We start from the raw sequence: 21,429 nt of genomic DNA on the forward strand, positions 1-21,429 counted from the left end.
AGTTTGAGAGTTTTTACCTCTCAAATTAGTTTTTATACATATGTACCTATTTTCGTGAAGACCAAAGGGCAGCGTTAATGATCGTTTAAAGATCATTATTCGTCACCTGTGAAACGTCAACGTTTCACTCGGCTACATTAATCTTTATTTAATGTATCCGTTACGCAAGTAGCAAAAATGTTACTTGGTAAAATGTTGGTTGTTCCGCTTGGACAAATTTGCCCCACCTAGTCCAACATTCGGCGCGCGCAGGTCGTGTCTGCACACGAGTCAATATGGTTCAATGTAATCTGGGTCTTGAATTTATACCCCCTCTGCGCATCCACGCGTGAGAGAGAGTCTCTTCCCATGTATTTGTTCGCATCCTCAATACATGTGAATCAATATAAACTAATATACCTTGAAACTTCCAATGTGAGACTAAAGTTCCTTCATAATGGAACTCCATGCCTATTAAATTTACATAATTATTTTTCACTACACATTACATCAATTATACTAAATTTCTATTATTATTTTTTTTATTATTTTCTTGTCTTCTCTATTTTTATTATTTTCTCTCTCTCTTATGTAATATATAGTTTTTATTATCAATTCATTTTCTTTATTTTTCTCCTAAATTAAATATTATTTTATTATTTTAAAAATAAATTTTATTCTTTAAATAAAAAAATATTATTCATAAAATCTCTCAAAAGATATTTTATTAAAATTTAAAATAAATTTTATATTTAGTGAAGCATACTCTCGTAATTTATCTGAAAAAGGAGTTCGGATTTTCTGTCCTCAAATTTCTTTATCCTCGTGTTCCTTATCGATCGGACGGATCATATTACATCTTAAAATATCATGACATCATTAAGATGTATATAATATTTTTGTGATATGTAAGATATCTTTGAGATGTAATTTGCTCCGTCCAATAAGATGTAAATGCTTCGTCCGACGGCAATAATAGCGCACGTAAAAAAGTTGAGACAACCCGCGCATAATTTATGATTCATGAACCGCAGAACCTGGACGACACATTCAATTTCCAGTAAATCTCAACCGTTAACAAGTAAACGGCCAAGATTTAAACAACCAGATTGGAGATTCCTGGTTGTTTTCCTCGCGACCGCCTCCATCACGCCGCCTCCACCACCGTCACCCATCACCCTCTAGCAGCGGCGGAGTATCGCTTCTTCCTGCCCGATCCCTCGTAGGAACCACCGAACCTTTTCCCTCTCTCTCCATAGTTCTTCGTTGCTCACCGTCGCTCGAAGCCGCCGTCTCCTGCAGCTAGCAATTCCGGCCAATCCTCTTCCCCGTGTGCAGAATCGGAGCAGCGGAAAATCTCCTTCAACGCGCTTTCTATTTCTCCTTTATCTTTTTGGCGGTAACACTAGCCCTTGTCCCCTCTTCTCGTGTGTGCGTAGCAATAACCCTAGATCCATTTTCTCTTATTCTCGCATCGCGTCTTTGTTAATGTTGCAGTTTTGAGTGTTTTTTAATGGTAAAATTTGATGTTTCTATTGCTGTTATTTATTTCCAGCGTCTCCCGAGTGAGCAAGGATTGTCGTGCGGCAGCGAAGGAGTCTTTACTTGCTCCTGCAGGATCTAACTAGCATTGTCTTGTTTCCCGATTGCATGTATTGGTATGTTTCTCTTACTCTTCTTTGAAACGCTGTAGGGTAATAAAAAAAAAAAAGACAGCTCCTGCTATGCAGGGTCCCGGGGAAGGATCCATTGTACGCAGTCTTATTTTGCAAGAGGTTGCTGTCAGGATTCGAATCCGTGACTTTTTGATCACAAAACAACAACTTTACCGTTGACGCTGTAGGGTAATGTCACAAGGAAATCAGGAGTGTTTCCGAGGGTGGATTCGAGAGATGATGGGGTTAGCGGGACTCAAAGACAACACATTGAGTGGGTTTAAGGGAATATAGTGGAATCCTTGTATTTCTTGGAAGTGATTGAGTTAATGAATACTCGATGAAAGAGGTTGGTAGGGAATGGTCGTTAGTGCATTGAGGATGGATGTGTTAGCTGACCTAAAAAGAGGGATTTGGATGATGTATTGTGTAAGGGTCGAGATTGCTTGGTGTTCTGGTGTGGTGGGGAGATTGGCTAATCTTGTCATTGTATCTTGGAAGTCAAGCTGCAAGGTTGAATTGGGTTAGAGGTTGCTTGAGGGAGCATATAGTTGAGATCGGTGTACCTCTATTCTCAACATCATTCAGCCACATATTAATTTTCACATGCAATTCATCAGTCAACTCATCCACAACTGGTATAGGAAATTTATCTTTAATCAAAGCATGAGAGTTGACCCAAAACCTTCATGATTCGCGTTGCTTTATAGCTAATAAAACAGGAGAAGAGAAGGGAGAAGTGGTAGGTTGTTATCCTTATACACTGGTTCACACTATTTTAAATTTTATCTTTTATGCAAGTATGTATATCTGTACAATCAAACGGCTGGAGAACCTGTATTAGATCCCAATAATATGTAATGTTTATGGCTGTATAGTGGTGGCAAATCTCGTGGTTTCTCAAATAGCAAAGAAAAACAATTCAAGCAAGTTTGCTAAGTCTTTCTCAAGATTCGAACTTTTTGAAATTGAATGTAATCTGCATGGTGGAGCAGTAACACTTTGACTGAACACCCTTGAATCTTAAAATCCCAACTGATGGGACCAAGTGTGAAGAGCCAATGCACACAAGTTTACTGTCAAAATCAGTAAGCATATTGAATCTAATGATATAAATCAGCATAGGTATCTTCCCCTCTCAGCATACATCTCCCTTGTACCGGTGACAATCTGAGGCATACATACATACAAAATACATCAGCCATATACGGCTGGAATATATCTATACAACCACGCAGTTATATAATCAGCCCACTCGGCTGGAACAGAAATAAACACAACCACGCAGTTATATAAATATATTAATCAGCCCACACGGCTGTACTAAAAACCAACACATCGGAAATCACAAACAACGATCACAAAACACAAATCAACTGACTGCGAGCCGGCTCGGCTTGACACAATAATATCAAACCAAATACAAGAGAATACAAATACATAAACAAGTACAAAACCCAAAATACAAATAACGTAAGAAATATCGAAATCGTGAGGTCGTCCTCGAATGTGACGTGGAACTGGCGGACAGGATTCTCCAAACTATAGGAGGTATGTTAGCATATTGTTATCTTACATTTCTGTTAGTGCATGCATAGTTGTTATGTTAGTTATGTTATGTATTAGTATACTTTTGTTAGTACCTGTCCAGTTGTTTGTAGCATACATCAAATGTGTTGGGTCAATCACTGATCACGGTTGACCCTACTAGAGATCAAGGAATACAGTCTCATAGGACTTCTTTTACCATACCACTAGTGTTAGTAATTTCTGTTATCACTAGTTTAGTAGTGGTTAGTATATGCTAAATATCATGTTGCTTCGGTTCGTGAAGAACCAATTTACTCGTATTGCCTTGGTTCGTAGAGAACCAATTTACTCTTATTGACTTGGGTAGTAGAGGATTGATTTATCCTAGTTGGTTCGGTTTGTAGAGGACCAGTTTACTCTTGTTGCTTCGGTTAGCAGAGGACCGATGTACCCTTGTTGACTTGCTTAGTAGGATTGATTTACTCTGTTGGTTTGGTTAGTAGAGGATCGACTTATCCTAGTTGCTTAAGCCTATAGAGGTTCGATCTACCTTTGTTGACTTGATCAGTAGAAGATTGATCCGTTCTTGTCGGTGTAGGTGGTAGAGTACTGAGTTACTTTTATTAGTTCGGATGTAGAAGACCGACTCACTCTATTTTATAGAGATTCGGATCCTCGGGTTATGTGTGTTGGTTAGATAACCTAAAAGTCATATTTGAGTTCATGACTTGTACAAACGGAGAATTGATTGAGTTAGCTGCATACCATTGCAGGCTTGACTAGTCTGTAGAGGATCGATGTATCCTATTCTATGGGGATTTTAACCATAAACTGTATGTACCTGGTAGGATGACCTTGAAGGTACATTTGGATAGATGACCCCCACTGACATGGAAAAGTGTGGAGCTAGTTGCTTAACACTTATGAGATACAACCGCTATAAGGTTAGATATCCTCAATGATAAACAGCTCAAGACCTTGATCACCTGATCATTTACTGAAGGTCTTGAAGTTTATATATAAGATCAGAGGGTGTTCGACCTTTTGTCAACAGTTATCGGAGGACATTTTACAGGTATGATTATGAGAGTTATGGAGATACTCTCTTGATGGGTAGAATTTGTAGTTAGGAGGTTGAGTGACCATTTGGATTTTGGGATTATCCTTCCCTTACGGTGGATTTTGCATGTTTGAATGGATGAGATTAGATGTACTCTTTGGATAAGATTAGTGGAGTTTTATATACTCATGGTTTGACTGTATCTCTACCATTTGGAGAGAGTTGTTGGTCATCGATTAGGAAATCAAGGGACACCCTTGGATTTCAGTGTGACACACTTTTGGTAGGATGATGATATATTTCTACATCATGATAGTATATCATGATGATAATTGGTCCTTAGAAAAATTATCAGGTTTTATTGATGTTATGATAGGTTGTTTTCTGATGATCTGTTAGAGGATATTGGATTTGGTAGTTTATTATTTGGTGATTTATGGTTGGTGATTAGATCTTAAACCTGTTGCCAGTGATCTTACGGTTGAGTGTGTCAAATGTATTCGGCATTTCTAGGGTGTTTAGAGCAGTTTTCATTGACTTCATTAATGATATTATGATCTATTTAAGATCTGAGATGATCACGTACACTATCTTCGCATAGGTTTAGAGATGTTTCGACGGGAACATCTATATGTGAAGTTCAGTGGTGCGTATTTTGATTATCTTATATGGGATTTTTGAGACACATTGTCTCTGGTAGAGGGATATCGGTGGACCCATAGGAGATAGAGGCTGTTATTAGTTGGGAGTGGTCGTAGTCTAATCAGGAGACTCGCAGCTTCCTTGATCAGGCTAGATGTTACCGGAAATTGGATTAGGGTTTCTTTAGAGTTGTTATGTCGTTGTCTTGACTATCTAGGAAGAGTGTGGAATTTTCCTAGACATATGCTTTTGAGACCAGTTTCATGAATTGAAACGAAAAGCTGATAACTGCACCGTTTTAGTTTCACCTTCTTGTGTAGACGGATTGATACTCTACACAGAAGTATTGTACGAGGGGTTAGGTGCAGTTCTGAAGCAGCACGGTCGAGTAGTACTATATTTTTCTCGATAGTTGAAAGATCATGAGAAAAATTATCCGACTCATGATTTGGAATTAACAGCCATTATTTCCACGTTGGAAATGTGGTGACATCGTTTATACGAGATTCTTGATTACCGTGGGAGGTTAGGTGTGATCCTGAGTCACTTCTTATCTGGGAGGAGTTTTTGTAGGAAAACACCTCGATATGGATTTGTGATACATCCGGGTGACACCTGATGTATAGGGACTTAGAGCGTTTCTATTGGTTGAATGACATGGAAAAAAAAACATCGCGGATTTTGTAGCTTGATGTCTAGTATGTCAGCAAGTGGAGGCTGAACATCGGAGGTTAGTAAGATTATTTTAGTAGATTCGGATACTGGAATGGAGTTGAGCGCAAGTTATAATGGACCTTGTTGTGTGATTACTCAGGGCAGGGTGAGGATATGATGCTTTGGGGTAATCATTATTGGATTGGCGAATTTGCTCCCTAACTATCGATTTGTAGGATGGATTCGTTAGATCGATTAGTTGGGTTATACCGTAGAGAGATCACCAGACTTTAGGGTATATCTCGGAGTATTGTACCAGATGGAGATTTGTGAATCATATCGTGGTTCTAGTAGTGTTTATAGTAGGCTACGAGTATTGAGCTTTATTGTGATATAGCTTTCCACCTTCGGACAGATGGATAGTTTGAGCGCCCTAGATAGATGTTTGAGGATTTGTTGATAGTGTATATAATGGGTTTCAGAGGTAGTTGATTTACCTACCGTTGACTAGATAGAAGTGTGGGCGTAGCGGAAGCAGAGTGAGCTCATAACCCACAGTGTTATCTCTTACGAATGGAGATTTATTCTTGATACTTGAATGGAGTGATATATGAGTATGCTATTTGGTTATTACCCTTGAATGATGATCTTTGAGTTGAGCAGCAAATTTGGGGACTAAATTTTTATTAGTGGGGGAGAATGTAAAATACAACACCCAAATAATATTTAAATAATAAGGTTATTGGACAAATAATCTTATTAGATTTTAAAGGATTTTTTGGGAATTTTATGGGATTTAATCGGAGGTCATATGACGTATTTTAAGGGAATCAATTATTGGATTTAGTGAAAGTCTATTTGAAATACCCAAAGATGAGAATTGATTGAGGAATAAACTTAGGTTTTGATTTATCTAAACCTAAGTTTAAATTTATAAACCTCCCCTACTCCTAACCCGTGCCCTAAAGCTTTCCCTCACCGCCGACTTCTCCCCTTCGCTTCCTCTGCGCCACCCTCTGAAGGCCGCAACGGCGTCGGCAGATCGCCGGCCTCGCTCACCCCGCACCGGCAGAGTCTCCCTCTCCCTCTCCCGACTTCCCCTAAACCTCCTCATCGCCGCTGGCCTCTCTTCCTTTTCTCTTCATCGCCACCGAACCCTTTTCCAACCGATCCCCTTCCTCTTCTCCTCCGTCCCTCTTGCTGTGATCGCCTCTTCATCTTGTCTTCGTCGTCGACAAAAGGAGCAGCCGCCGACACCTCTGGATACCGAAGCAGCCTCCGGTCTCCCCCACGCCTGATTGGAGATCTCCTCGGTGGCATCCTTCGTTGAAACGCAGCTCCTCGCAAAGGATTCTCGGCCGGGAGGGGAGAGGCGGGCACCGGAGACGCTGAGGGTTCCGGCATCAAGGTATGTGAGGTGAGAATGGCTCAGATTAGGGTTTCCTTTAGCTAGGGAGGTTGTGATGTGAAGCCCGGCTGCAAGAATATGTTGATTTAAGTATTGTTCTGGCAGTGATCCCTGGTAGCAGCCTCGGTCACAAATTTCCAGCTACTGTGCTTCATCCGGAGATAAGAAGGTAAGGACTCTACAGCTCTAATGGTAGATCTGTGGCTTTAGGTTATGGACATGATTCGTATTATGTTGAATTGTGTGATGGCAATGGATGTAGGCTCTGTAGGAGCTCTATTGGTCGTTCTTGGCAGCAGGTATCACTAGAGGATCTGTGCCGGCAATTTTACCTTCGGGCAGGGAATCATCAGAGGTAAGTTTTGATATAAGATAAGCTGTAACAGTGATAGTTGGGTTTAAGAAATGAATGCATGATTTGCTAGCTCAATTTTGATAGTTCAATGTAGGGGAGTTTTGGTTGGTTGGTGTGGATTAGTAATGGAGATTAGTAGATTAGGGTGAGTTTATTCGGGTAATGGACGAATTCGGATTAATTACCTATCTTGTATATTGGTTTAGTTAATCGGTAGATGGTTTATATGGATACGTTGACACAGGACTTTGATCAAGGCGGTTGTCGTGACGAGATTGACGTCGGATTCAACCTACATTTACAGGCGGGTACTTCTTGCTTTACCTCTTTAGTATTTTGATCCTAGTGCATGAGCTTTATGTTCAGATAGTTGCTGTATCTATCTTGACTCCACTCTTATTCTTCCTGCGTTTGATACTTCCACTCGATCTTTGAGCTACTCGTTTCTCTATCTATACAGTTTCTCGTTGCTATCGATGATATTTAGCAGATAATATAGTACTAGGTATTGGATACCAGATACCAGACGTTAGATAGTAGGTATTGGATATATGGACACCTGATACCATGTTTACCTGCTTTGATTGCCTGTTTATTTACACACCTTGCTGAGCATGCTGGCTTCATGTAGCATACCTGTTTTCTGTTTATATATATATGATGACTGCTGCATTATTCGCATCATGTCATTGCATGCATGCCGGCGATCATGTCTCCCTTGTGGTTGAGAGGGTCATTGGCCAGGGCCGCACGCTTGGCCACTCATGGGTAGTGGCGGCTGGAGCGCGCCGCTTGTCCTGTCATGCCACACTCGGCCACTCATGGGTAGTGGCGGCTGGAGTCGCGGGCAGCAGGGACCCCCGTCGCAGACGTAGCTATTCAGCTACTATGCAACTGTCCACTCGGTCACTCAAGAGTAGTGGCGGCTGGAGTGTCGTACAGTTGTCATCGATCCGGCCTCTCGACCATACAGGGGTCATGGTGCAGAGAGGTGGGCGGGGTGACCATCCGTACATACGTTGTTGTTATTATATTTGCTGGTTGCTTACTTATGCTGTTGTTGCTTATCTATGCTGCCGTTGCTAGATTATGCTGTTGTTGTTTATTTATGCTGTTATGCTTACATATGTTGAGATTTATACCTGTGATATGTGTTTAGACACTGACTTACTTACTATTGACCTGTATATACCTCACATGATACCATGTGGTTATGAGCAATATTGTAGCAGGACTTTGCTTCACCTACCTTCCCTTACTAGCCTAGGATATGGTTTCAGGTATGGACACTTATTATGATATCACTGTAGTATCTGCTATTTTCATACGAGACTGTATACCTTTGTATCTCTAGTTATTTACTATACTCATGCACTATCAGTCTATTACCCGCTGAGTCTTTATACTTACCACCCCGTATATTGGTAATTTCACCAGGTAGTAGGTAAAGGATTTATGGTTCGAGGACGACCTTACGATTTCGGTATTTCTTACGTTATTTGTATTTTGGGTTTTGTACTTGTTTATGTATTTGTATTCTCTTGTATTTGGTTTGATATTATTGTGTCAAGCCGAGCCGGCTCGCAGTCAGTTGATTTGTGTTTTGTGATCGTTGTTTGTGATTTCCGTTGTGTTGATTTTAGTTCAGCCGTGTGGGCTGATTAATATATATTATATAACTGCGTGGTTGTGTTTATTTCTGTTCCAGCCGAGTGGGCTGATTATATAACTGCGTGGTTGTGTATATATATTCCAGCCGTATGTGACTGATGTATTTTGTATGTATGTATGCCTCATATTGTCACCGGTACAGGGGAGATGCTACCGAAATTTTTCGGTAAGGACTCCTCTGGGGGCGTGACAGAACACCCTTGAATCTTAAAATCCCATCTGATGGGACCAAGTGTGAAGAGCCAATGCACACAAGTTTACTGTCAAAATCAGTAAGCATATTGAATCTAATGATATAAATCAGCATAGGTATCTTCCCCTCCCAGCATAACTTGTACCCCATTACAGACACCAATTCAGGGAATAAGTTCTCCATTTTGCCACCACAACAAACACACTGCTGCTTGAATTGGAAGCTGTAACTGAGCAATAATTGCTATATTCATAAAGTAATGTGTGCTTTTGGAACCAATCAAAATTTGAGCTTCAATTTCACTAATTTATATTGAAAGTTGCATGATTTGTGGTTGCTTTAAACCACTGATTTTTAATGAAATCTCAAGCACTACTGCATGATCTGTTTTTTGGGTTTCCTCACCAATTATTCTTAGCCAAAATGATCTCTTACACCAATTACCTTCAGAATTAATATCATCACAAGTAAACAAAGCCCCTTGGTTTGCTGTTCTGCCATCCCCTATGAAGTAAACCATTTAATTCATAGTTGATCCCAAGGAGAAGTATGTCAAGTGATAATTCTCCGGCCTAGATATTCACAAAATATTCTCATACAAGTGAGCAAAATTCATAGCTGCTATTAAATGGTTGGCATTCTGAGCTTTAATACCAATTGGCAATTATTGTAGTCTTGCAATGAATAGTCCCGCTTCCGGACTTGGTGACAAAGAAACCAGCCCATACCAACAACTGATAATAATCTTGCTGACATTCTTCAACGGATAATGTGTGTTGGAGAGAAGCCATATCTTCGATTTTATTACCATGGTGGAGACAAGGGGACAGATAAAAATGTTTTCTATTAACATAAGGTGGTGATGGGGTTAACTTGGGTGGATCATGGTATGCAATCAGCTACGTTTTATTTGATGTCATATTTGGATTGTACTTGAGATATTGATTTACTTTATTGTTCTTCTCTTTTACTGATTAATTTCTATTGGTATTATATATTAATTGGGTCATATGCTGATTAACCCAGTTGGTGAAAGGAAGTTGAGGACAGGTAGCCCTGTCGAGTGTGATGGCAGCTACTGATTCAGTAGCTGTAATGGACCTCCCAGTGGAGCCGCAGTCTCTTAAGAAGCTTAGCTTCAAGTCTCTGAAGCGCGCTCTGGACCTCTTCTCCCCGATGCATGGCCATCATCCTCCCTCTGATCTAGAGAGGTAAATCCTAACCTCAACTGTAACCTTAATTCCCTCATTCTGATTTTGTTTCCTTGAGTTTGTTATATATATATATATATATATATATGCTTGATTTGACTGTATCCTCTTCCCCTTCACATTGCAGCAAGAGGGTTCGTGTCAACTACAAGGTTGGTGTCTACATCTTCTTAATTTATATCTGCATTTCTGATAAAAAACTACATGTATTTGGATTTCCAGTTCCAATTCTGCTATCTTAAAAGGAAAAATAACACAATGATACATGTGAACAAACTGAGAAAAAGACCTTTTTGGTTATTTTTCCCCCTAGAGATAAATTTTGTGATTAACTCCCATCTTATCCATGATGTCACATAATTTTGGAACCCCAAGCTGCAAGCTGAATATGGATCAGTAGCAAACTTGTCTGGCCAGCAAGCTGGAAAGCAGAACAAGGCACAGGAAAAAGGGGTTCAAGGTTCAATGTCTACTGCATTAGTTCCCCTAGGTACCTTTATGAATATTTTGCTTTCAGCTAGAATTTGTATGCCAGATTAGCTGTATCTTTATTGTTATTCGTTATTATCCTACTTAGTTCTCTTTATTTGTTATTTTCATTAGGCAATAAATTCTCAGATATTTTCATTGTACTGATATATGCTACCAGTTGAACTTGGAAGTTGTGGATTATGAATTAGTTCAGGCAATCTATATGTTGAAATTTTATTTTTGATTCTAAGAATTGCCAACCATTTTTTGGTAGGGAAACCATATTGAGCTTTTTTTTACTAACAGTGACCTAATGGTTATCTATTCTGTATTCTTTTTTACCAAACAAAATGAGTCAGATGACATAATGTTTGGTACTGGGTAAAAGCTGCCAACCAATTTTTGGTATTCAGCTGTTTTCATATCCATTGCGTAACCCTGCTCTGTTCCATCTTCTTTTCCAAAGAAAATGAGACTGCTGCTCTTCCTTGTGTATTGGATTCCTTGTTTGTACTAGTCATCTCCAACCCTATCTCAAAAGTCAGATTTGGTTCTTATCCTTTTACACATCCCGAGGCATTAAAAATCCTCGATGTCAGCTAGATCATGAAGTTTTTTGACAGCAGGATTCCATAATCAGATTTACACCCTAGCACTCTAGAGCTGGCCAGTCTTACCATTAGATCTTGGTTAATTGGTTGAGTAACCAAGCGTAGAATTAGCTATTATTCGCTTGTGACAAATTTTAAGAAGTAAATACTTAATTCCGTTTTCTCTGATATCACATATACAATAGAATGTTCCTTCTCGGTTTTACATGTTTATCTCAAATAACTTCCATTTCTATCAGACATTCCCCAGCATTTATTCTCTTCATGTTTTCTTGATTTTTCTGCAATGTTCTGATGGGAGTCATCATATTAATTGATCTCCGATGTCCTGTTGTTGTTAATTGTATGAAGGAAATAGAACCCAGTGTTTTTTTGATAATTGCATAATGATTATGTACATCTTTCTTGTACGTTGACTACAATCAATTTCTGTTCCCTTTGGGTGTTCTTTACAATTGACTCAAAAACATTTATGCTTCACGTTTTCTTGATCCTTGTGCAATGCTTTGATGCAGAATGCTCTATGTTTTGTTTTCTTTTATGATAATTCAAATGTTGATTCTTATAGGAGACAATTTATGATAAATCTAATGTTGATTCTTACAGGAGGCCAAGAAGTAAAGGCCTCTCGAAATGATGGGAACCAAGGTGCTGTTATTCCTGCACCTACCATGCTACCAAAAGGACCGTAAGTTTGCCATCTTACCATCGCTGATTGCTCATTGATTAATTTTGTGTCTAGGACATTTGGTAATAGCTAACTAGGTTCCTGCATTTGTTTTGTCTCTACAGTGAGATTGGTACTGCAAGCAGAAATACAGGGGTTTTAGTTTCAGCTACGGACAGGTTATATTCTTCTTTCAATTGCAATAAAGAAGAGAATTTATCTAATTTGTATTTCAACTAATCAAACACGCTGATACAGCTCAAGAAGATACAAAATAGAACTGTATGTGCCTTTTAAGTTCAGATGCATTGGCTGTGTTAAACTTGAAGTAACTCTTTTCAAGCCAACTTGATCCTGTTTGACTTGTAAAAAACTAATCAAGTTTGTTCCTTACCCAACTTGAGTTATGTTTGGCATAGTTCACCATATCCCTTATTGTAGATGAACCATGGTTATATAAATTGACCAAGTTGGATCAAAATTAATATATACTGACTCGTTGTTAAGAAGTCAATGACCTAAAGGTAGGTCTCTTAGGTACTCTAGAATAACACTGATTCTAGTAAAAACCATCACAATAGGTCAATATATGGAGAGTTAGGTGATATGGCCAATTTCTTACAGAATCAACTGAGATCTTACTGAGATTTCACTCTAAGTCAAGTTCACTTTTTCCTTGATGGGTTCTGCTGCTGTTAACCAAACAGTATGCAATGCCATCTCAAGCTGTCAACCTAGTTCTTAATGGCACCATTTTAGGCAAAAAGCTAGTGGTTCAATGCTTGCCTGGTGCAATCGATATGTCCTATATGCTTGATCTGTTGCTTGATTTGTTTGGCTAGTTTTGGCATGACAAATAACCTTTTTTTTATATTTTTTTTTTATCAATGAACACGTTGCACATGCAAATGTGCTTTGCTCCATTCAGCTTGTGTTATCTTTCTTCACTGGTATCTATAATTTCTAAAAGTAGTATATATATATATATAGGCCCTTGATATGCGGGGTGCTCGGATGTGTTCCGGGCACCTCGCTGCACTCAGGCGCCCAACATGGGCGTACACGGTGGGCGCCCAACACAACACATCTATATCTATATATCTTACTATTTTATTAACAATCTCCTCTCTTTACTAACTAATTTTGGTGAAGCCTAAAATGAAAGTACGTTAATGTTCTTTTTACTATTCACATCGAAAATAATTCTAAGATTTATTAGTAATTTTCACAAACGCATCAATTAGTGATATAGAGTTCGAGACTCAGTTGTGACGTATTATTGAGAATTTTTCTCATTAATCAATTAGAAATCTAAAGTTCTTTTTAGTCCCACATCTTAGAATTGACATCACTGTAGTGATGTTAGAAAGCATATCTTTCTTAGCTTTTTGGCTAAGATTAAGTATGATATTAAATTAATTTTTTATAAGGGGGAGTCTGTTACAGTAACTTGCTGCTCGGATTCTCGAGTGTCACCCTAACATTGCACTATTGTATGGGTCTGACACACCTTTACCTAATTTATGGTCTGTCTTTTGGCTAAAATTGAGTGTAGTATTTATTTTTATCAGTTTAATAGTTGATGCTTTGGTGGGGCAGTTGTCCCCCCTCAATTTTTTATAAGTACCCCTAGAGGTGTATAAAATTATAAAAATATTAGAATCTTGCCTCACTAAAAAAAATAAAAGTAGGGGCAATCCTTAAAAATTAAAACTATTTTTTATAGGTCAATTCTTCTTCCCTCAAATCTCTCTCTGCATTGCCCCATCTGGTATAAGGGGCTTAGCTCATACAACACGCGTGTGCACAATCGCTAGTGTGTGTGCGCGCGCGCGCGCGCGTGTGTGTATATATATATATATAAATTAGTTCAATTATACTTCAATTAGCATTTTATCTTACTTTTAGGAGCACATAGTATGAAGTAAATGATAATATTTCTCTTATTGCTACATTTGTCCTATGCATTTGCATCACAATTTTGTAGAACTTTCCAATTAGGGTCTTTAGGAATATCCTTTCCTGCTGCAGTTTTCTCAACAGATTGTGATCACTTCTTACTGCATATCCTTTTTGCTGCTTAACATGTGGCAAACCATGCCCAGTGCACGGCAAAACGCTAACCTGTTGCATGTTTCTTTTTGTGCACAAAATTAATATTGACAAACCTTGAAAGTTTCCTTTACATCAAAAGATCAGATTATTTTAGGTTATTCATTAAATTAGGCATTTTATGAAGCATGATGGTTAAAACTAAAATTTCTTTACTTCAAACAAATGCATGGAGCTCCTGTTCTGTAAATTGTATTTCATTTTCCACACATTTTCTCTCAGATTTAACTCTACATCTGCTCTGATGGAAAGGATTCCAAGTAGATGGCCTCGTCCCTCATGGCATCCTCCTTGGAAGAATTATAGGGTGCGTTTTTTTTTTTCAGTAGAACAAGTCTGAATTTTTCTTGAATTTAATTTTGTTGATCAATTGGTTCAGGTCATCAGTGGCCACTTGGGATGGGTTCGTTCCATTGCATTTGATCCAAGCAATACATGGTTCTGTACTGGTTCCGCTGATAGGACCATAAAGGTTCCTTTCCATTTGTTGTTGTCCTTAGCTTGTATCTCATATATTTTTAGTTGGCTACATTGATTAGATTTCTCATTTGTTGTTTGTGCCCACTATCTAGAATTTACCTTACATTGACACTGCATAAGAATCCTTTTTAAAAATTCTTATTTTCCTGGGACTGGTAGACTACTCCAAATTCATATCTCACTGCAAAACTCCATGCTAGCTAAAAGAGATTTTTATTGTAATTAAGGCTCAGAATTTTATATATATATATAAAACTGTGTCTAACACAATTAAAGGTAAATTAAAATACATTAGTCACAATATAGCTTTACATACAGTTTAATGGAGGATTGAGCATCATTTTACCGACCTTAACTAGTTGGAAGCATGGTTTAAAATTTTATTCTGTTACAGTCGGCACAAGAGAAAAATTGTGCACTCACTGACCAGCATGCTGAACCGCTTGAGATTGATGAAACCTCTTGGTGTATCTTTTCTTGCAAACCTTCACGAGTGAAAGTCTTCTTTTTGGGATTCCTAGGGCACACAACTCTTTTGTAAGAAATGCCAAGTGATCTTTTGCAACACTTACAAAAAATTCATGGTCTTGTGAAAGGATGCTTTCTGAGTTCTTTAGAGGGTTCCCTCAATCATTGTGAGATGCTACATTGTCTTCCTGAGGCATGTGAGATTTTGTGTTGACTTCCCTGAGGCACACAAGATGGTATATTGACTTTTGTGAGACCATGAATCTTTTGTGAATCTTCCAGAGGTTCATGAGGCATTATGAGACATTGCATTGGCATCCCTGAGGCATGCGAGACAGTGTTAGCTTTTGTGAGTAGGGATGACAAGTTGAGTGCACACAATTTTTTCTAGTACTTATACCTATTTAATTCAAGAGGTACCTGGTCTTCTAAATAGCTTCATAAAATCTGAAAATTACAACCCACCCATTTAACTAACCTGTCGGGAACCCTAATTCACCACAAAAGGATGGCTAGTTTTGTGGTACTCGAATGAATACCTGATAACAACAACACTTTAAGAGAAAAAAAATTGTAGAGTAACTAAATTAGTAATGTTGACTATCTACATTGACAAAAAGAATTATAATCATCTATAATTACAAAAAACCCTTACACTCATTTAATGATGTATCAAAGAACTCTTACACTAATTCGAGAAATAAAAACTGGTTTAAAAAAAAAATACAATAACAAATATGAAAATCACAAAGGAGTATCAGCATGTTGCAAAGAACTCTTGCACGCATTCAACAACAAATGTTTTAACTGCATTTGAAATATCTTTTTCTCATATATATGTTGATCCCTGCACATAGTTATATATGTTCCTAACAAAGCATTTGCAGGACTTGAATAATTCAACTAAATAAACTGTTAAAAAATTTAGGATTAGTTCAGTGACTATCACTTTTAAGTCTTTGTTTGATTTAAAGTGTTTAGGATGGGATAAGATTTTAATTACTATTAGTTTTAACTTTTAATATTGCAACAAAATTAATAGGATTTAATGTATATTAATTAGTATAACAGTCTTACTAGATAAGTTATTTATCACAATAATACTAATAATACTATGGTTAAATATTTATTATATATTTTTGTTTTGTGGGTACCTGTGGTTATCTGATTGTGTCCATATACCTGCATTTACCTCCATAGCTGCCTCATCAATATCCGAACCTGACCCGTCATGCTAAACAGATATTCAAATCATACCCATTTAGGTCGTGCATCAACAAGCACCCACTTAAGCTGGTACCTATTGCCTTCCTTGCCCACAAGTTGTTCGTGATGTACCAAAGGTTCCCAAAGGCACTTGAGAATTCCGCTTCTTCCTCTCCTTCCTCTTCTCTTCCTCTTTTGGTGCTTGGCACTCCTCATCACTCGACAAAAACACGATACTTCTTGATCCGACTGGGACCAGAACATGGGCTCGGCTTAAAATTTCAAATCTCGGTTAGAAAGTCATGGTTCATTTGTTTGTGTGGTTGTTGTATGCATGTTTACATACATTTATAAGCCTCAATTTATTCTTTAACTTCTTTAAAGGAACCAGGTCATTTTGGCAGTTTAATTGTTTTTTTCCATAGCTTTACAATTTGAGTAGCTGATAGTTATTTAAAATGTAAGTGATGCTTGTTGAGTGCTATATCCGAGTTTTAAACTAAAGTACTATGAGAATATCTTCATTTACAATTTTCTTTTAGTCCCCTTGGAATAAGTCGTTTTTTCACTTATGAAGTCTTCTCTTCACTATCTCTCAATTTTTTTTTCATGTCATAGTTTTATATCTGATTTAAAAACAAATTCTTATCTATATATTTGATTTGCTTGCCTTTTCTAGATATGGGATGTTGCATCTGGAAGATTGAAGTTAACTCTAACTGGACATATTGAACAAATTCGCGGTTAGTTGATTGATATATTTTTGTTTTTGTGTGCCTTGTATTATTTATTTTGTTGTGATTATTTATCTATAATTTGCATGGTGTTGATGTAAATCTCCTTGGGCGACTAGGACTTGCTGTCAGTCAAAAGCACACTTATTTATTCTCTGCTGGTGATGACAAACAAGTTAAATGTTGGGATCTTGAACAAAATAAGGTTTTACTTTTTTGCTCTTTCTTTGTTTATGTGGGATTCTAATCTGCTTGAAGTCTCTGATATATTTTACCTTTAATTCTGCTAAAGGTTATCAGGTCGTATCATGGACATTTGAGTGGTGTATATTGCTTTGTTTATGTGGGATTCTAATCTGCTTGAAGTCTGATATATTTTACCTTTAATTCTGCTAAAGGTTATCAGGTCTTATCATGGACATTTGAGTGGTGTATATTGCTTGGCTCTTCATCCAACTATTGATGTGCTGCTAACAGGTGGACGGGATTCTGTTTGCCGGGTATATGACAAGAACGACTCTAAGACTTGTGAATTTATTTGGTGGTTCATAAGTTGGTTTCATTTCAGTTGAAGGTTTTCGTATTTCAACGACATATTTGAGATCTGTATTTCAATTTTACCTAGGTTTGGGACATTCGTTCGAAGGCAATGGTTATGGCTCTCTCTGGTCATGATAACACTGTTTGTTCAGTTTTTGCTCGGCCAACGGTATGTAAGTCTTTGATTGGTAAATGTGTCAATAATAAGTTTTTTTGAAATCTTAATTTTTAAGAAAGGATTCGTTAACTACAGTTTTTTAGTAAGAGATCTATCTGTCCTTTACTTTGATTCTATATGCGCATGGTTTCACTTGTAAAATTTAAAAATAAGTTACCAACTTTTTTTTGGCAAAAAATGGCTCTCGGAATTCTATAATTAAATTGTTTCAAATTCTCCTCTGGCATTTTGTTGCTAAACTGCCTAAAATTTGAATATTGTCAACTTACCCTGTATTTTACAATCCCTAATCACTTTATTCCTACTTTACAAAAAACACTAATAAGGGTGGGGGAATTGATTATGTTCAATGAAGTGTTTGATACCTTGGCAATACCTAGTCACTAATGGTGTTTCCTGAAAACGAAAGGGGAAATTCTAAATGACATTTTGACAAAAAAAAAAGCATGAGGGGGCATTTTGCTTAACAAAGGGACAAATTTTGAATGATAAAATTGAAATTCTCCATTCAAAATAACGATAATTGTCTTGTATGATCTTGAGGTTTGTTAATGATTAAGTTTTGATTCAGAGGGGTAAATTTTGTGTTGAAAAAGACTGACAGAGATTGTTTTAGACTTTTAAGGCTTCAAATGATAGTTGAATTTCCTATTCCTGTTTCCTATTTAATAATGGTACGGGTTTTGTTTTTCAACTATTTTTCTAGAGTTGAATCTACTCATTTGGATGCTTTTTTGGACATTTTTATGTTTCAGGATCCACAAGTTGTAACTGGTTCCCATGATAGTACTATTAAGTTCTGGGATCTTGTAGCTGGTAATAGTCTTTTCTCAAGTTTTAATTCCTTGAGTTATCTATTGGTTCTCAAAAGGAAAATTTCCAATTGCAGGAAAAACAATGACAACACTGACCCACCACAAGAAATCTGTTCGTGCCATGGCATTACATCCAAAAGAGTAATGCTTTGTTACTTGTGGCTCTGTTAACCACATTTATGTTGCAAATGTGATTTTTAATCAGCTAAATTGCTTTCCTTAATTCAGGAGAAGTTTTGCATCTGCTTCAGCAGACAATATAAAAAAGTTTAACCTTCCAAAAGGCGAATTTCTTCACAATATGCTGTTAGTATTTTCTTTTCGATCTTCCATTTTAGTGATGAATCAGTGCAATATATCTGAAAACAGAGCCCTAAAACAATATTATTTATGAAACCTTGTCCATTTTGGTTTGGCTAAATCTATGAAGCCGTGAGAAGCATGGCTAATAGATCAAATCTTCATTGTAAATGGATTCTTTATTGCACTTAGTATGTGTAGCTGATTTTACTCTTTTTCAGTAAAAATTACAAAGAGTAGTTTTAGATTCACCTCCTAAAATGGTTTTTTATGAAACATGTTTTATCCAGCTCCCAGCAGAAAACAATAATAAATTCGATGGCAGTTAACGAAGATGGTATTCTGGCCACTGCAGGTATGTTAGTCGTATTCCTCACGCTTGCACTAACATATAATCAACATTTTGAAACTAACGTGTCTCCTCTTTTCTGAAGGTGACAACGGAAGCCTTTGGTTCTGGGATTGGAAAAGCGGCCACAACTTCCAGCAGGCTCAGACCATTGTCCAGCCAGGTGGGTTTGACTAACCTTCACTTGCAACTCTCGTTTACTTCGGATGTTTCATTAGTTTCCTGAAGATTTTCCTTGTTTCCTTCAGGTTCTCTGGACAGTGAAGCGTGCATTTATGCTCTTTCTTATGATAATAGTGGGTCAAGACTTGTTACGTGTGAAGCTGACAAAACTATTAAGATGTGGAAAGAGGATACAAGTGCAACTCCAGAAACCCATCCTATCAACTTCAAGCCACCAAAAGAGTTCCGTAGATACTAGTTCTGCCATTTCCCAATGGCTCTGATCAGTTTGAATTGCTGGGTGACCATGGAAGGAAAACTATATTACTATCAATTCATGCCGAGCTGATTCAAACCCAGTTCTTTTAATCTTTCTGCTCTCTGTTGTTAGCATTTTCCTAGAACTGGTCAATTATGTTTTTCTTGTATTTGAATTTTGATGACCTAATAGGTTGCCTTGCAGTAAATTGTTCTATCCTCATTTTATGCTGTTGCTAGAGTTTTAATCTTCTTCTGATCACTCCTAGTATTTATCATAATCTTGATTTCACCTTTTTCAGTTGAAACTTTGTTTAGCCTTCCTAAGGTAGCTGTTGTTGCAGATGTCCAGGTGGCACCCTCTGTTTTTTTTAATATCATTAAAATATTTTTAAAAGGTGCCCCATTTTAAAAATGTGAAGTCCATACTTATTTTGCAATAAATGTTTGTAAAATCTTAATTTAAATTAAACAGTACAAATTTATTGTTCGTTTAAATTTCATAATAAATTTAAGTATTTTTTTTTAAAAATCGAATAAGGTTTATTTATTTTAGACATAAAATTCTCCAAAATTATTCTTTTTTATAATATTTTTATTTCAGATTTTTAATCATAGTCCTAATTAAAAAAAAAACAAATTTGCTGCATTTTAGTTTTTTTTAAAAAAAATATATTTTTCAGTTTTTTTGTCATCGAATTTTATAAGAATTATTTATATCTTATGTTTTTCATTTATAAATTCTCAATATATAAAAATATTTAAAAATTTAGGGTTTAGACTTTTATGAAATCGTTCATTTACATTTATAAGACACAAATCTGGTAATACTAAAAAACAACAATTTGTCAAATTAATTTAAATTACAACAAAGTTAAATTTTATAGTATTTTTGATTCTTTAGACAAGTAATTATAGAAATTGAGCTAATTCATCGTAAAACAATTATCCATCACGACATGATTTATCTTTTTTATCATATAATTGGGTATGGACTATAAAGAAGATAATTATTTTTTACTATCATTATAAATCATGACATCCTATAAATAAAAAAAAAATTTAAAATAACAATTGAAGATCAATTTCATAATTATTTTTTAATTAATAATATTCTATCATTTAATTCAATATTGTATCTCATAATTTAATTATTACCATAAGTGAGGTATTAAATAAGTGTGACTATTTTTCATTTAACACAGGTGCTACTTTCATTTTAGTGAAAGCTCGAGCTGGAATTTCTGTTCGCTGGGAAAGAAAATTTGGTTGCATATCCATGGAAAGTTCATCGTTTTGCACGTCAACTGTTGACTTTTGAAACATTTTTGTTTTTCCTCGAGTTGAACTAATTTAGATTGAAAATAAAGGAAGTTTTACTCCACATATATTTGTCGATCTGACTAAGCCTAAGTAGTCATTTAGGAATAGCTTAGGGGCTGCTTGTGTAGAGCACAAATTTTCTGGACCATTTTTTTGTGATCCAGAGGATGTGTCACTTGTATTTACGGTCAGATTATGGTCACGATCTGGCCGCAAATGGTTACGATCTCTTCCAGGGTTCACCATCCCCATCAGGTTATAATTTTTGTTCGGAGCAGGTGGCCGGAGGTCGTTCAAAAACTTCCGGTGGTGGATAAGTGGCTAGATTACTGAGCGCTGAGCGAGGATGTCCTTCGGGTGACCTCCGACCGCTCGCTCCGAACAAAAATTATAACCT

At 36.9% G+C, this 21,429-nt stretch overlaps 1 protein-coding gene and 1 pseudogene across 8 annotated transcripts; both read left to right on the top strand.

Moving 5' to 3' along the window:
* Positions 1-2,649: 2,649 nt before the first annotated feature.
* LOC122016373 (protein pleiotropic regulatory locus 1-like) lies at positions 2,650-19,932 on the top strand. Of its 8 annotated transcripts, none has more exons than XM_042573649.1 (22): positions 6,463-6,937; positions 7,034-7,097; positions 7,191-7,283; positions 7,368-7,428; positions 7,528-7,587; positions 10,174-10,358; positions 10,486-10,510; positions 10,734-10,848; positions 12,047-12,128; positions 12,233-12,286; positions 14,442-14,526; positions 14,599-14,691; positions 17,053-17,116; positions 17,227-17,312; positions 17,506-17,607; positions 17,733-17,816; positions 18,581-18,641; positions 18,715-18,781; positions 18,869-18,946; positions 19,231-19,295; positions 19,375-19,452; positions 19,538-19,932. In XM_042573649.1, the coding sequence occupies exons 6-22, from the start codon at positions 10,216-10,218 to the stop codon at positions 19,708-19,710; spliced, it is 1,455 nt and encodes a 484-aa protein (XP_042429583.1). In that variant the 5' UTR covers positions 6,463-6,937; positions 7,034-7,097; positions 7,191-7,283; positions 7,368-7,428; positions 7,528-7,587; positions 10,174-10,215; the 3' UTR covers positions 19,711-19,932. The 8 variants fall into 8 exon arrangements, with proteins under 8 accessions (XP_042429585.1, XP_042429583.1, XP_042429584.1 ...); XM_042573650.1 differs by having other exon boundaries at positions 7,378-7,428; XM_042573644.1 differs by lacking the exon at positions 7,368-7,428 and adding an exon at positions 8,721-8,766.
* Positions 13,479-13,622, top strand: LOC122018166 (annotated as a pseudogene).
* Positions 19,933-21,429: the final 1,497 nt, after the last annotated feature.

This window comes from Zingiber officinale, chromosome 8B, assembly GCF_018446385.1.
Source record: "Zingiber officinale cultivar Zhangliang chromosome 8B, Zo_v1.1, whole genome shotgun sequence".
Taxonomy (NCBI): Eukaryota; Viridiplantae; Streptophyta; class Magnoliopsida; order Zingiberales; family Zingiberaceae; genus Zingiber; species Zingiber officinale.